This window comes from Rissa tridactyla, chromosome 1 (genome assembly GCF_028500815.1).
Source record: "Rissa tridactyla isolate bRisTri1 chromosome 1, bRisTri1.patW.cur.20221130, whole genome shotgun sequence".
Lineage (NCBI taxonomy): Eukaryota > Metazoa > Chordata > Aves > Charadriiformes > Laridae > Rissa > Rissa tridactyla.
Window position 1 is genome coordinate 159,584,722 of NC_071466.1, and position 14,244 is coordinate 159,598,965.

General features: G+C 46.4%; 1 protein-coding gene across 1 annotated transcript in view; it reads right to left on the bottom strand.

Annotated features, from left to right (window-relative positions):
• Positions 1–13,515, bottom strand: part of NUAK1 (NUAK family kinase 1) — a 50,283-nt gene extending 36,768 nt beyond the window's left edge. Inside the window, exon 1 of the mRNA XM_054219074.1 lies at positions 13,199–13,515. Within this exon, the coding sequence (XP_054075049.1) occupies positions 13,199–13,480 (282 nt within the window). The 5' untranslated portion in view covers positions 13,481–13,515. The remainder of the gene's footprint in view (positions 1–13,198) is intronic.
• Between the last annotated feature and the right edge of the window lie 729 nt (positions 13,516–14,244).

Below are 14,244 nucleotides of genomic sequence, written 5' to 3' on the forward strand. Positions count from 1 at the left end.
CGTGTATCAAAGCCTCACCCAGGTTATTTTGCTCCAGGGCTTGCAGATCACTTTGCAATATTAAATTTGTTTTTGTAAAAGCACTGCTTCAGTATTACATTGTTCTGCCTGGACATTACCTACTTAATGGTGCCTTTTTGGAAGGGACTATCCTAGAATTTATGACAGAACATGGCAGAATTGCTAGAGAGGGAGGAAAGGAGTTTGCTAACATTTCTTCCCCATCCGTCTCTGATTTCTGAGAAATGTTTATACCCCTGAAGGTAGAGGAACCTCCTGTTGTTCCCTTCTATTTATTGAAAGTAAATTACCAGGGCCACCCTAATGGCTCAGTGGAGAGAGCAACTCAGGAACAGGAACACTCTTGCTCCCCCCAGCCAGTTGGGCTTGGAATAGACATGAGAGGGTGAGGAATGAATTATGCTTTCCTACAATTAAGTGGCTAGTGATCAAGCAATTTTGCAGCCTTAAATGCATAATTCTAGCTTTCCCTGCTAGAAGAGGAGTTCACAACTGCAGGCAGTTGTTATAACTAGTTACGGGGAGAGTTAACGTTGGAAGGGAGGAACAGCAAAACAATTTTTTTTCTAGATGGAAAGCTTTTGGCAAAGAACTCCCCCGGACCCTGTGATCTCCAGGAGCATTGTCCCCTTCTTCAACGTGCACAAACACCTTTTTTGGCAGGTATTTTGTCCAGGGTCGGTTGAACAAGGGAGAGTTAGCACTCAGATTTCTGGGATCCCCTTGCCAAAAGCTAAGCTGTTAGGTAGTGCAACAGCAGCAGCGCAGGCCTCCCGCTTCACCCTGCCAGTGACCTTCGCACAGACTTGGACATACCACCTTCCTCAGAGTGAGGAGCAATTCCCTCTCACGCTGCTCGGTCCAGAAATTCATCTCAGCAAATACCACAAATCATGTCAGACCGAGCAAGACTATTAAAGCAGTGCTGCGCAATGTGAATTGCTGTCCACAAGGGACCGGAGCAAGAGACTGCCTAACCCACTTTGTTTAACTTTTTAGTTAAACAATCCTGAAAGGGGAAGCTGCATTGCTACTCTGGAAATTACAACCTTAATCTCATTTGAACCACGCATTCCTCAGTTAAACTGCAGAAATAATTTAAGAACCGACTCCCAAAAAAGACGTTTTTCAACATTTCCTACACTTCCTGGAAATATATTACCTCTGATGCTGTGAAGTAAAAAGAAGCTTATTAATTTAACCAGGTTAAAGTTCTTCCAGTAGACCCAATAAGCTCTAATGTCAGGTTAATTACATGCATTTCACCAGTTTGCATTTTCACATTCCTCAAAGCAAAAACACACACCACCACTGTAACATCGACCATTTCCAACTCAACCCCACAAACCATTTGCACATATTGCATTCATCGCTCACTCGCACTGCGTTGCCCGTGGCAGGAATCAATAGTGCTTCGTTGAAAACAGAGCAAACTTCATTTCCCCTTAATGGTAACGGCTTCCTTAAGTTTGCTTTAATGCGCACGCCACAGCTCAGAGGTGCCAACATTTACTGGGTTGTTTAAACATCGTTTAGAGTTTTGCTGGGCAGATAAGAAGAATAACTTGGGTGTACAGTAAAACAAAGACATGGCTGTTTGTGCCAAACATTCAGTTTATGGCAATACTTCATAGGAATTATTCCCCATAACAACTGAACTGTCATATCCTACAACTACATCCCAGGCAACCTCCCAGCTGAGCTCACTACGGCTGCTGTCTGATGTGCTCTACATACAAACACCCAGAACTACCCAGATGTTCTCTATGTAAAACATTTGGTTTAAAACACGCAGCGCTTCTTTCCAAAAAGCCATTACATTTGTTTAATGGACTCACACAGTTCAACTAAAATATCCTGGAGCAGACATTTGACTGCAACTCTACTCTACAAGCCCCATCTGCAAAAAGAAAAAAGAAAGAAAAAGTAAATGAGAATACTTTACATGATTTATGCTGTCTTTATGATCAGCCAGTTCATAAAATACAAGCTCTGCTCTACAGACAATAACACAAATCGCTTTCAAGTGTATTGTTTAGTCCTTGCCTGTGTTAAACAAATATTTCAATTGAAACAAAGGGCCAAACTCTACTCTCCGGTTTACAACAGTGTTAATGTAACTGAGAGCAGCATTTTACCCACGGACATCACAGGGGATGCAATTTTTTGTTTTACGCTTGGAGTGAGTGAGTAATGACATCCAGTAATGATAACCAGTTACATTCACGGCTGCAGAATTTTCCTTTCATCCGAGAAAGGCTGGAAGGAGTACAGCATAAAATCCTTCTCCCCGATGAATTCCTCATGAGCAACGCACAGCCCACAACGAGGCACTTCACAGGTCCCATTACATCACGTTTTCATCACGAAACGCCAGACAGGATGAACTGGGAGAACACATTTGTTTCACTAAAACAGAGAGGCGGGTAGAAAATGCTCAAACTGTACACAGAGAAAAACAACTGTCGTTGAAGAAGACAGCTAGTCCTTAGTCTAGATGTAAATACGCTGCTCAGTCCAGCTGAAGGCCCATGCTCCTCTCAGGTTGTGAGGACACAGCGGTCCACAACGTTGGTACCAATTCGTGACCAACAGTGGTTCACAGTAGTAACCAGGCTCGAAGACACAAGGGCTGGCGGGCTTTGGAAAAAGTGGCACCATCCCTTAAGAAGTGTGACTACAGCCATGAAAGAGGACCTTTGCTTTATGAGCGACCTTTCTGAGATGGCTACACCCATCCAGAGAACAGCTCAGCTCTGCACAGTGCTAGAGCTGCGGTCAACCTCAGCTCTCCCCCCAGCTCTGCTAGCGACTTTCCAAATGAACCTCAGGGAAATTGAGGGTGGTGAGACACTGGAACAGGTTGTCCAGGAAAGCTGTGGATGCCCCATCCCTGGAAGTGTTCAAGACCAGGCTGGATGGGGCTTTGAGCAACCTGGCCTAGTGGGAGGTGTCCCTGCCTATGGCAGGGCGGTTGGAACTAGATCATCTTTAAGGTCCCTTCCAACCCAAACCATTCTATGATTCTATGAAACAATTTATCCCCTGAGCACCTGCAGAACAGCTGTGACAGCAGGCTCCTAGAGGAGATGGAGATTCAACCCACAGATGACTCTTCCATTATTTTGCCTCATTTTGGCACCCCAAAGAGAGTAAACATGACAAGGAAAGGAGTGTGAAGGACGCTCTGCTTCATGTATAGGCCTGGGTAAAAATGTGTCTTCCCGAGAAGGCAACGTGGACGTCTCTCAGCTGTATCCCTATGCAGGTTGGCTAAGCTTGTATTGCCTCCAGCAGGCATTTTTACAGGTGCTTTCACCTTGCGCTGGAGCGGTGCTATCTCATACTCCAGGCCATGTGGCATTAGAGCACGCACCAGCCAGGACGGCTGCGCTCTCCCCTCTTCTCCTCACAAAGGCAGTTTCCCTCCCACCCATGCCAAAAAATTGATCCATAGCACAGCCCTGCTGAAACCCCTGCCGAGTACGGTGCTGTGCCAGGCATCCCCTGATGTCCCCGGCCACCTGAGGGACTGGTTGGCCTTCACTTCTCCTTCCCCAACCAAACTCCACTGGGAAAGCTACCAGATTTGGTTTGTACGATGCAAAAATCCGCAAATAAATGACAGCTCCAAGCAGCCTCAGGAGCTGTTTTTTTAACAAATGCTTCGCCGTCTTCCTCTGTCAAACTTGTGTGCAAAGGACTTAATCTTTTTGCATCAATGACAGCAAAACACTGTTTAACAAAAAGGAACATTTGCTTAGTTACCACATGGCTCAAACTGGTATTTTTATCCAATCCTCATTGATACCTTTTGTGATCAAAAAGATCTTCACACTCAGTTTTAAAATAACACTTGCACTTCAAATAAAGGAAGGTATCATTCACCATCAGGGTTTTGTGGAGATTAGAAATACTAGCAGTGATGAAATGCCTTTTTGTGTATGGGAAATACGATATGGGGGCTTGGAGATCTTCATCGACAGCAGGACACGAATTTTTCTGATCTACCCATGAATGGCTAAATATAGTCTCCAAACTTGGCATGGTATCTTTTCACAGGAACAATGGATTTCTTTTTTGTCTTTTTCCCCCTTCTTTTTTAAGCCTAATATCCCTTAACTAGTGTCTTTATTCCAAGGCACCAGCACTCAAGCCCAAGCGCGCTGACTCAGCTCTGTGGCACAGTGAGACATTAGGATAATTGCAAGTCCCTCAAGCCGCCAGACCTCAGAACAAAGACACTTGGCTCCTCCAGCCTCTCTGCTTAAGTCGTCCCACATGGAGGCCACCGGCCAGGGTAGCCGAGGGGCTCTGGGGCTACCATAGACCGATGTCCCTCGGAAAGGCAAAGCGACACGGATGGAGGGCCCGCCAAGCACCGATGCTTCGTCATGGAGGCAGGCAGCCCCACGCAAGGCACAGAAGACACTCCTCTTCACCAGGCCAGCATCCCAGGGGACCCAATGGCAAAGGGAAGGGCCTTGGGCGCCACGCTGGAGGTGTGGCTGAGGTGAGGTGGGAAATGCCAGCAGGGAGAAAGGAAAGCCGAGGAGGCATCCAAAAATTAAGTTACATTGGTCGTACATTAACCTAGGTGACCTCAGCTGTCTTCTTAATACTTATAAGCCACAAGATCTGTGTTTATTTTGTGATTTTTGCATTCACCTACAACTGGCCAGTATGGTTTCAAACATGCCAGCCATGCCAACCCCCTTTCCCAAAGCTACTGTGCGGCCAAGATTTTTTCAAATGAAAGGAACCCCCACTAAAGTATTTTATTATTTTCCTCCATTGGTAAGAACAGAGCCTGAAAAAGGTCACACTCGAGCAAGACCCAGGACATGCATCCCATCATGGGCCAGTGGCAGCTTTAATGACTGATGTCTCATAAACCACCAGAGCAAGAGGCAAATCCCACCTGTCTTTTTGAAGAGTCAGGGAACACTACCATGCAATCAGTTAACAGGCTGAATTGAGGGTTCATCCATGGTCTTTCATTCAAAATATAAAAAATACTGAGCTCCAAGGAGCGCACTGAAACAGCACAAAAGCAAGGGACAGCTACAGCCTCATCCCCTTCACCCTCCCCACCTTTGCAACATACAGCAAAGGTTAGGGGAAGGCCTCCACATCCATTGAACATCTGGCATTTTTGGTGTGGGTCCAGGATGTTTGATGGGTACGGCCAGACACCGTACGCTCACGAAGAATCTCACCCAGCCCCCTAGTGTTCAAAGGTCTAGGATCTCCTAATTTATACAACGTACCACGTTGCCCGTGAAGACACGGTGATAAATATATTCTGTTTAAAAGCAGATACTTCTCAAATCATAACTTGCAGATGCTCGAAGTCTTTCATGTGGGTAAGACAAATGAGAGCCATAGAAACTGATTTTGTAGCCAGGGAGTACAGGAAGCAACAGCAGGAGAACACTATTGAAAGCCTGGATACACTTATGGCTTTAATGAATTGGTCATCAAATATAACAACACACATATGCAGTTTTTACCTTGCTTTGTAGTTCGCTCCCCGCCCCCCTCAGCTATTCCCCATATATCGAGCAAAGTGGAAATTATTTTGAGTTTAGTTTATTAAATGGACACACATGGTACCCACATCTGCTGGAATATATTTGAGGGAAAGCTGACAAATATCGTTTGCATATTTAGTCAAAGACCTTTTCATCTGCAACATTTCCTCTGACATACCAACTGTCCCAAGTACATCAACCCATCAGGGCTAATGACAAGAGTTTTGTTTCTATGAAGTGTCAGGTGCACGCCTGGGCGATTTAGGGACAAATCTTGACTTACGCAGGAGGCAAGAAGAGACAAGATCAATACTCTCCATAGGTCAGAGACGTACACGCCAGCACACCCAGTACCGATGTAGCAAACCACAGCAAACCACCAAAACTGTACACCAGAGCTGTAAAAACTGCCCAGGTCAGAAGCTGTTGAGGCTCCAGCAGAGGAGTTGGCAGCTGCCACCGCTGCTTCTTGCCATCCATGCTGAGAGCTTCTATTCCACCAAAACCCATGCTTCTGGCTTCAGAGCATCATCCAGGGCTGCAGCGGAAAACATATGGTTTGGTCCCACTTTAGACAGGAAGAGCGTACAAGACGACACTGAGGAGAACAACAGTGTCCTGCTGAGAGGCGCATGGTTGCACAGTAAGAGGAGATGCTTTGGTGTCAGCATCCTGGTTTGGGTAGATAGAGGGTACGTAAGCATGGTACAGGCGGCGGAGACCCGAGCCAGGGAGATGCCCACATCAAAGCAAAGGTCAGCAGCCAATTTCCGAACCCCTGGTATGGGGGCTTTGGAAACACGTCCCATCCCATATGCTCTGCATTTGGATTACCGTGGCCGTACACACGTTGACCTGCCTGTGTTCAAGGCTGATATACCTGGAACTGGTTTTCAACCCACATCGAGCATTCTTCCTTGGCATTGTCACAACCCCCATGTGCCTCCTCCCAATTCCTCACTCCAGCAAAGATTCTCTAGTTATTTATTTACCAGACAAAACACAGACTAACTACGATTACAGTTCTGTAAAGAATAAACAATTGCTCGCAAGAACTGCACATTCCACACAGTTTTATTCAACGTGTATGACCCCAAACTACAATATATACAATAATTGTCTCCACATGGTAAATCCACATTGCGGTTCTTGAAAAATAATAATAATTTTTAGAACACATGCCACCAAAAAATGCAGTATATTTTAGCCATATCTAATGAAAGACTTTGTACAAGCAATTTCCATTCTGCTGTGTTCTCTAGCATATGGTGCTATGAAACCATTTGTAATAACACTTAGGCATGTTATAGTGTTTTTAGCTGAAGGCTGAAGTATAAACATTGGCTCAAATTCTGTTGTGAATTTCACATTTAGAGGGATCACACTAGGTATGTATTAGGCCAAAACATGCCCTGTTAATTAGTCTAACTTCCCTACGTTAAGTAGTATCCCTTCAGAAAGGGATACACTGAGACACAGTGAGGTTAATTGACTTGCCCAAAATTGTTCAATCCAAGGGGGGAAAGGAAAAAAAAAAAACAAAAACAACAAACCAAAGAAGCAAAAGTCTCTCAGAAATTTCTAATTTCTTCACCTGTAAGAGAGTCCAACATCATTGAAGAAATATCACTTGATGTCCACTCAAAGCTCAGAAAGAACATGCTGTTCTTTAACTTCGTAAAAGATTTGACAAGCTAACGCATTCAGATGACCCCTTACTGGCTAGTCATTAATTCAGACTTTCATACCACTGAACCACACTCCCCTCAACAAATCTGCTTCTCCAACAAGAATTCTCACTGCAGAAAACAAGTGTTTTGCACTAGTGCCTTTCCCCTAATGACCTGCATGCTGTAATCAGTTATTTCTGTCTGCAGCCCTTGATGTTGGAGTCTTCTTTGGCATTTCAATTATACAAGTGTTTACGTGAAGACTACAGTAATTTTATACAACCAGGTGGTAGCTCCTATTGTAATAAACCCACAATATTCACTAGATTCAATCCAGTATATTTTTCTTTTTTAAACCAGAGTCTCAGAACACATCTAATAATTAAGGGCGGAACAAATAACAAATTAACAGCAGAACTGTTTTCAAGCCCATATACTCTTTCCAACTTCTATTCATTCCAGACCTAGAATTTCCACGCTTTGGTACAATTTTTACAGAGGGTGACCTGAGTTTCACTAACATGCCTTCAGCACTGTGAAAATGTTGTCCAGATTTAGTCCCATCATGAGTCCCTAAAAGAATTCAATTTGCACATTTAAAAAAAATTTAAATATATATATATATATTTTGCAAGAATCCCTTTTCAGATGAGGAACCTCTGGCCCCATGCAAGTGCTGCCCAGCAGGAGAGGTCTATGCAGCACCCGCCCCAGGCTGCACAGATTCTGCTGGCACGTACCAGCTCAGAAGCAGGGAGCAAGGCAGCAGCCTCTGAGCGGGTCACAGCGCTGGCACACAGAACACAGCGAGAGGCAGCAGCGCAAGTAGAGGACAAAAGGGCCGGGAATGGAGACCGAAGCTGAATGTCACACAGGGACAAAAGCACAGGGTAAAAAGAGAGCCCAGGAGGCAGGAGAGACTGAGCTCTGTAGGAGGAGGCTGTCATCTGTTGGACCCTCACGTTACGTACTCTACAAACCTGGAAAAATCAGGTATTGGGTCGTGCACTCAAAACTAGCTGATACTTCTGATGATTTTGTCTTTAATCGGCAAGTTTTTCTTCCTCGTGTATAAAATGGGGTAGCGATACAAGCCATTGTTACTATTATTCAAGTGTATTATCATAGCTGTGGAAGCCACATTCACAAATCAGGATCCTGCTGTGCAAAGTACTGTACAAGCACTTCACATCACAGCAGTGTTGTGTAGATACTTCCACCAGTGTCTACAATAAAGGAAGATATCTTAATAAGAACAACAAAGAACCTCAAAAAAACCCCAAAACCAGTTCTGCATCAGATTGGACACTATGCTGCATAAGATACACGCTGAGCGATCAAGACAAAAATCAATATTAAGTGGTGACCCAGGTGCTAACTGAAGCAGAAGTTCTCAGGAAAAAAAAAAAAAAGTAAATTTAACATGTCACTAAAGATAAGAGAATTCACGCACATAAGAGGGAAGAGTGACAATACTGACTTTTTCTGTGATATCAGCAAAGCAGACAAGAGAATAGGGAAAAACGTCCCACCGACCAACGAGTACGCTTTTATCTTGTTATTTGGAACCCTTAAAAACCACACCGCAAACAAACAAATGGTTGTGTGGCCAACAAGGCCTTAATTACTGACATGACAGAGCTGTCATTGTTGGTATTCATGTTTTGGTTGTGTCATGATACAGAGAAATACAATCAGCAAAGCAAAGGTCCTCCTTTCATGTAATCTGTTGCCATTTCAGGGTTTCAAAAACCATGTGTGAGTCTCCAAAAGCATCACGAAGCAGAGCTATTTCAAAGCAAAGATCTTCACTCAAGTTGCACCTAAAAATATTTCTGTTGCTCTAAAGTGTGGAGGTTTTTTTACAAGATTTTAATTCAGAAACCCATTTCACTTAGCAACATTCTTCTACCTGCACATGTACGCAAAAAAGATAAATAACATGCACCACCGCACATAGCACGCCTGCACAAATATGTACCGCATGCCTGCTTTTCATGTTGGGCCACAGCTTGTCATCAATTCCCAAAATAATTAACTTTCTGGAGGAACGGCTGGAGGAGAATAGTGCTTCCTCCACCTGCTGGTGAGGAGGAAGAAAAGATGTCCTGGCTCTCAGGCGGAGAGAGGGCGGTGAAAGCGGAGGGGAGGCCCCTGAAGCTACTCCCCATCACCTCCCAAGTGTAGCCTAAGGAGAGAAAGGAAGACGAGCTCTTGGCTTTTGCAAACGGCCAAATCTCTCCTGAGGACAGATGGTAACCAAAAGGAAGGGCAGATAATACAGGATGCTTCATGAGAGGTTATAACAAACAACCAGCACTATTCGCAAGCTCCACGTCCAGCAGGGAGAGCAAATGACTCCCAGCAGGTCACCTCGATGGAGAGCACCCACAGGTAGCTGTGAACCAGCCAGAGTATCAAACCCCTGTCTTAAACTCTGCTGGGAGTGCTCCAGGCAGCCTAACAGGGGTTACCTGGTGTCTTCCATGCTCCTTTACTAACAATAATTTAATTAACATTAATGTATTTTTGTATCCAGGCGTTGCTTTCTGCGTAATGTCAGGAAAAGACAGACATGTCTGAAAACACCTATCTGTAATTTAAAGTTGCATTATAAGGAGTATTTACTCCAGTGAAATCACTTAAAGAAAACCCAGCAGCATCTACCGTCTTCATGCACCATCCATGGGATTGGCCAGAAGCAGTCAATACACAGCTTATCTAAGGCTGACATAAGTGTAACCGTGGATTTCTTGGCTAACAAACATTGAATACATAACATGAACAAAAGCTCGGTTCTTCGGTTTAACATGTGCAAGATGACAAGTGGAGAAAACACCCACAGAAATGTCAACATGAGTGTTACTTCACAGGCTTGCGATATCATCTCTTCATCCTTACACTTACTAACAGGTGCCTTAATTTAAAATATCGTAAGTTACACAGTGCATACTGAGCCAGTACTAATGAAGGAAATCTTGCTGGCAAAATTAGGCACCTCATATGTCATGTGGTGGGCAATATTTTAACTGCTTTGTGAAGTACGCAACGCTGTCTGTAGTCAGTGCGGTAACTAATACACAAATTCACACAAGTTGTTTCCAATAACAAACTAAATGTATCATGCAATCTACCCTGGAGCTTTATGGCAGGAAGCTTTATGATCACGTTCCACTGAGCTAAGAGGAAAGACAAAGAAACTATAACAACGTGAATAAACCTGCAACCTGTTAATAAGTGCCAAATACTACTTTCATTCAAGTCAACAGAAATCCTGCTATTGATTTCCAGTGGCACAGGACTGAAGCACATCTGTACCTTGGATCGAACTGTCTTCTCACCTTGGTTTTGCTTCAGTAACTCAAATCTGCCGATTTCTATTTCACTCCCGAGCTCTCTATTTATACAGATGATGACAAAACCAAAGTTTGTGCTTCATAGTAAAAGCCGGGCTAATCATGCAAATATCTTTATGAAATGCCGTACAGCTAAAGACAGCGTTAACAGACAAGAAAGCAGAAAGGCCAAATAGGAGAATCTCTTGGACAAGGCTGATGACTGGGAACACAATGCCGCTGCCAAGGTCCAGCTTCACAATCTGTTACCATACAGCTTCAAATACCTGCTTACCGCTGAGTAAAGAAAAAGATGATTAGCTAAACCAGCAGCAGGATAGGAAGCAAACAGACTGGACTAGAGCGACCTTGGGACTCTGGCTACCTCGCTGCCAGCTGTGAGATGATTTGCATTGGACTTGGTGCAAGAGACGTGCCGGCCGCATCGCTCGCTCTGTGCATCCCCTGCTGGACACACGGCACCGGCCAGTCCAACCTGCTCATGAACGCTGCAAACGCTGCCCACTCATAAGACCTGAGGAGGGGAAAGGGAAGAGAAAGGCTGGGGGGAAAAATCTAAAGGGAAAACTCTGCCCCGCTCTGATCAGTCGTCCTGTTGCTGCCCTCATCTCGCCCCCAGAAAGCAATCGGTGTTCACTGCAACAGCCAGGCGAGGGAACCGTCAGAAAACAAGCAGCGTTTTCCATTCACTTAGGTCTGGCTGGATTCCTGACAACTAGCTTTTATTCTGCAAGCAGACAAAACGCGGATATTTTACATACGCTCACAGATGTTAAAGTTCAAGCAGACACATTACACCAGAACTCGCCTGCAAATTAGTTAATAATTTCAAAATGCCGCACACCAATGCTTGTATTACTACAGTGTAAAACTCACACCCTGGTAAGGATTTGTTTAGCTTCTACATACCAGCTGATAGAGCAAGTGTAATATTTAATTGCATTTAAGATTGCATGGGTATTCTGATTTTCACCCTCTCCCTTTCAAGATATAAGCTGTAAAAATTTAGTTCAGACTGTATCATCTAAGTATCCTTAGCTGTGTAGCTGAAGTGCTTGACAGTTAGCAAAATACGGAAAGACCATGCGTGTTATTAACTTAAGAGGAGATACACAGCTACGCTACATCCTTTCGTCTCAGAGGGCCCTTCCCAAAACCAAATCTCATTAACAATATGGTCACTTTTTTTTTTTAATTGGTCAAGTCTGTTAAAAAAGGTGTTTTCAATGTATTTGCTTATTTGCTACATTTTGTAACGCGCCTCAAAAATAATCTGCTTACAAAATAATAGTATATAACATAGCCCCAGAGCTTTTGTTAGCCTGAAATTGTAAAACAGCCAAGGCAGCAAACTTTAAAAATCATGGACTGGGAGTGAGCATGTGCAGAGATGTCCATCTCTGGTTTCTCTTTAGCCAGCCTCCAAATGAGCTAATAAACTGAAAGCATACATGATATGACTCTACAAGTTGGCTGAAACTCTCATTTTCACTGTCGACACAAAGATATTTAGTTGCAAAGTAAGTGTCCTTTATTAAAACCACAGCATCTGCAATTTCATTTTCTGTTTTACAGTCACTTCTGCCTCTGGAGAGCATCGAGCTTCCAGGCAACCAGAAGGGAAAGATAAATGAGACAAAACCCGTAACGTCACTAGGGAAATGTCTTGCTTTTAGATGAAGTCTAGTGAAAACTCAATTAGTCTACTTCATATGAAAAGCAGCATTAAGACCTCTTTAGAAAAGCATCTATTTCTCTGGGCAGCCTTTAATGCAATGCCTGTCTCTCACTCGCTCGCCCTCTGTGAATAGTTACATATTTCAGGGAAGGAAAAATGACAATAACTCTGACTAATGTGTACATTTCTGCAATTGCATTTCTGCGCCCCGCTTGGAGCGCTGTGCCAATGAGGAAATGCTGAAGCTGAGTTATTGCTGGACAACCTCCGGGCTGCTTGAAGTCTCGAGCCAGCCGGCACCGCCGAGCGGTGAAACGGATCGTAAAAAACCAATGGGGCTGGGTTGCAGTCCCTGCCATTTTATTATTTTTTTTTTTTAGGTGTCAGCAAAGTTCAGGTCACAAAAGTACGACTGAATCACGGCATTTTTAACCGGAGAACCGACGTTTGCCCTTCTGACTGTACTTTGTGAGCAGCTTTGGTCAGCTGGAGGATGTGAGGTTAGCCGAGGGATGTGACAGGTTTCGCTGCAGCGTGAAATTTCCAGTGGGGAAAGAATAACCGTTCACAGCGGACCCACGTGTAGAAACCAAACAAATACAGCAAGCCACCCTATTTTTCCAATAATAACCCACCCTTTTAAAAATGTAACGATGTGTTATTAAAATACTACCCAAAAAAAAAAAAAAAAAAAAAAAGAAAAGTTTCTCTATCGGATTTGCACCCCAAACAAAGCCCCGGACCCAGAACCGGGGTGGGATGCTGAGGCTGCCAGCAGCACCGAGGCACCGACGGGTCCCTGCGGGGATGGAGGGATGCACCCAGCCGGCTCCCTTCCCAAGTCGGTGTTGGAAAGAAAAGTGATAGATAGATAGATAGACACACACACGTACGTACATATAATAAAAAGGCAAAGAGAAGCCCCTCCGCCTGCCTTACCACTCTGCCAGAAAACCTCTCGATGGCCCGCTTGACTTTGCCATAGGTGCCTTTGCCCAAGGTCTCCTGCAGCTCGTAGCGATGCTTCAGGTTGTGCTTGTGGTGATGCCGCTTCACCCCCTGCTGCTTCCTCGCCGCCGCCGTTACCTCCGGGGACGGAGCCTCCCCGACCGGCTCCTCCATGGCCGCCGCCGCCGCCTGGCCGCCACCGACCGGCCCGGAGCCGCAGCGGGGCTGCACGGGGCTGCTGCTGCCGCGGGCAGCCGCCTCGGCGCCCTCCATGCCCGGCGGCGGCGGGCGCGGTGTGTGAGCGCCCCGCCGGCCTCGCAGCCTCTGCCTCGGCCCGGCGGCCGCGCCGGCACCATGGGGCGCGGCGGGGCGGGGCGCGGCGGCGGCCCGTTCTCCGCTCTCCTCCCCTTCCCCGCCGCCGGCCGCACAGGCGTGGGGCGGCTCCTCCGCCCCGCCCCGCTCCGCGCTGCACCGCCCCGCCCCGGCCGGGCGGGGGACGCCTCGTCGCGGAGGGAGCAGGCGGCGGGTATCGCTGCTCCGGGGGCAGCCGAGCCGGGCCGGGCCCAGCCCTCCTTTGTGCGCGGAGGAGACGGGTCTCCCCGGCCGCTCTCCCGCCCTGGTGGAAGGTGCTACAGGGGGCTGACCCCCGGCGCGGCGGGGAGGGTGGCCTGCCCCCTGCTCCCGCCTCAGGGCCGCGGGTCGGCCTCGCCCCGGGGCTGAGCCCCCCGGGCCGGGCCGGGCCGGGCTAAGGCGAGGCCGAGGGCAGGCCCCGGCCCCGCGGCTCGGGTGCGTGCGCACCTGCGGAGGCCGGGCAGGGGCCCGAAGTAAGGCGGCTGTATCAAATTTAGGTCTGGGAATTTTTTTCCAGAAAACACTTTAATTTTCCCCGTTCGCAAAGCGGGCGAGGGTTTCCTGTAGGGTTTCCATGTAGCTGGGGCTGGCAGAAAAACAGGGGCACGCCCAGCCGCTGCCTGGCCTTGGCATGGGCAGGAGCTGTTTGCCTACTCATGGAGGTTTTGGCCTGTAAGAAACTTTCC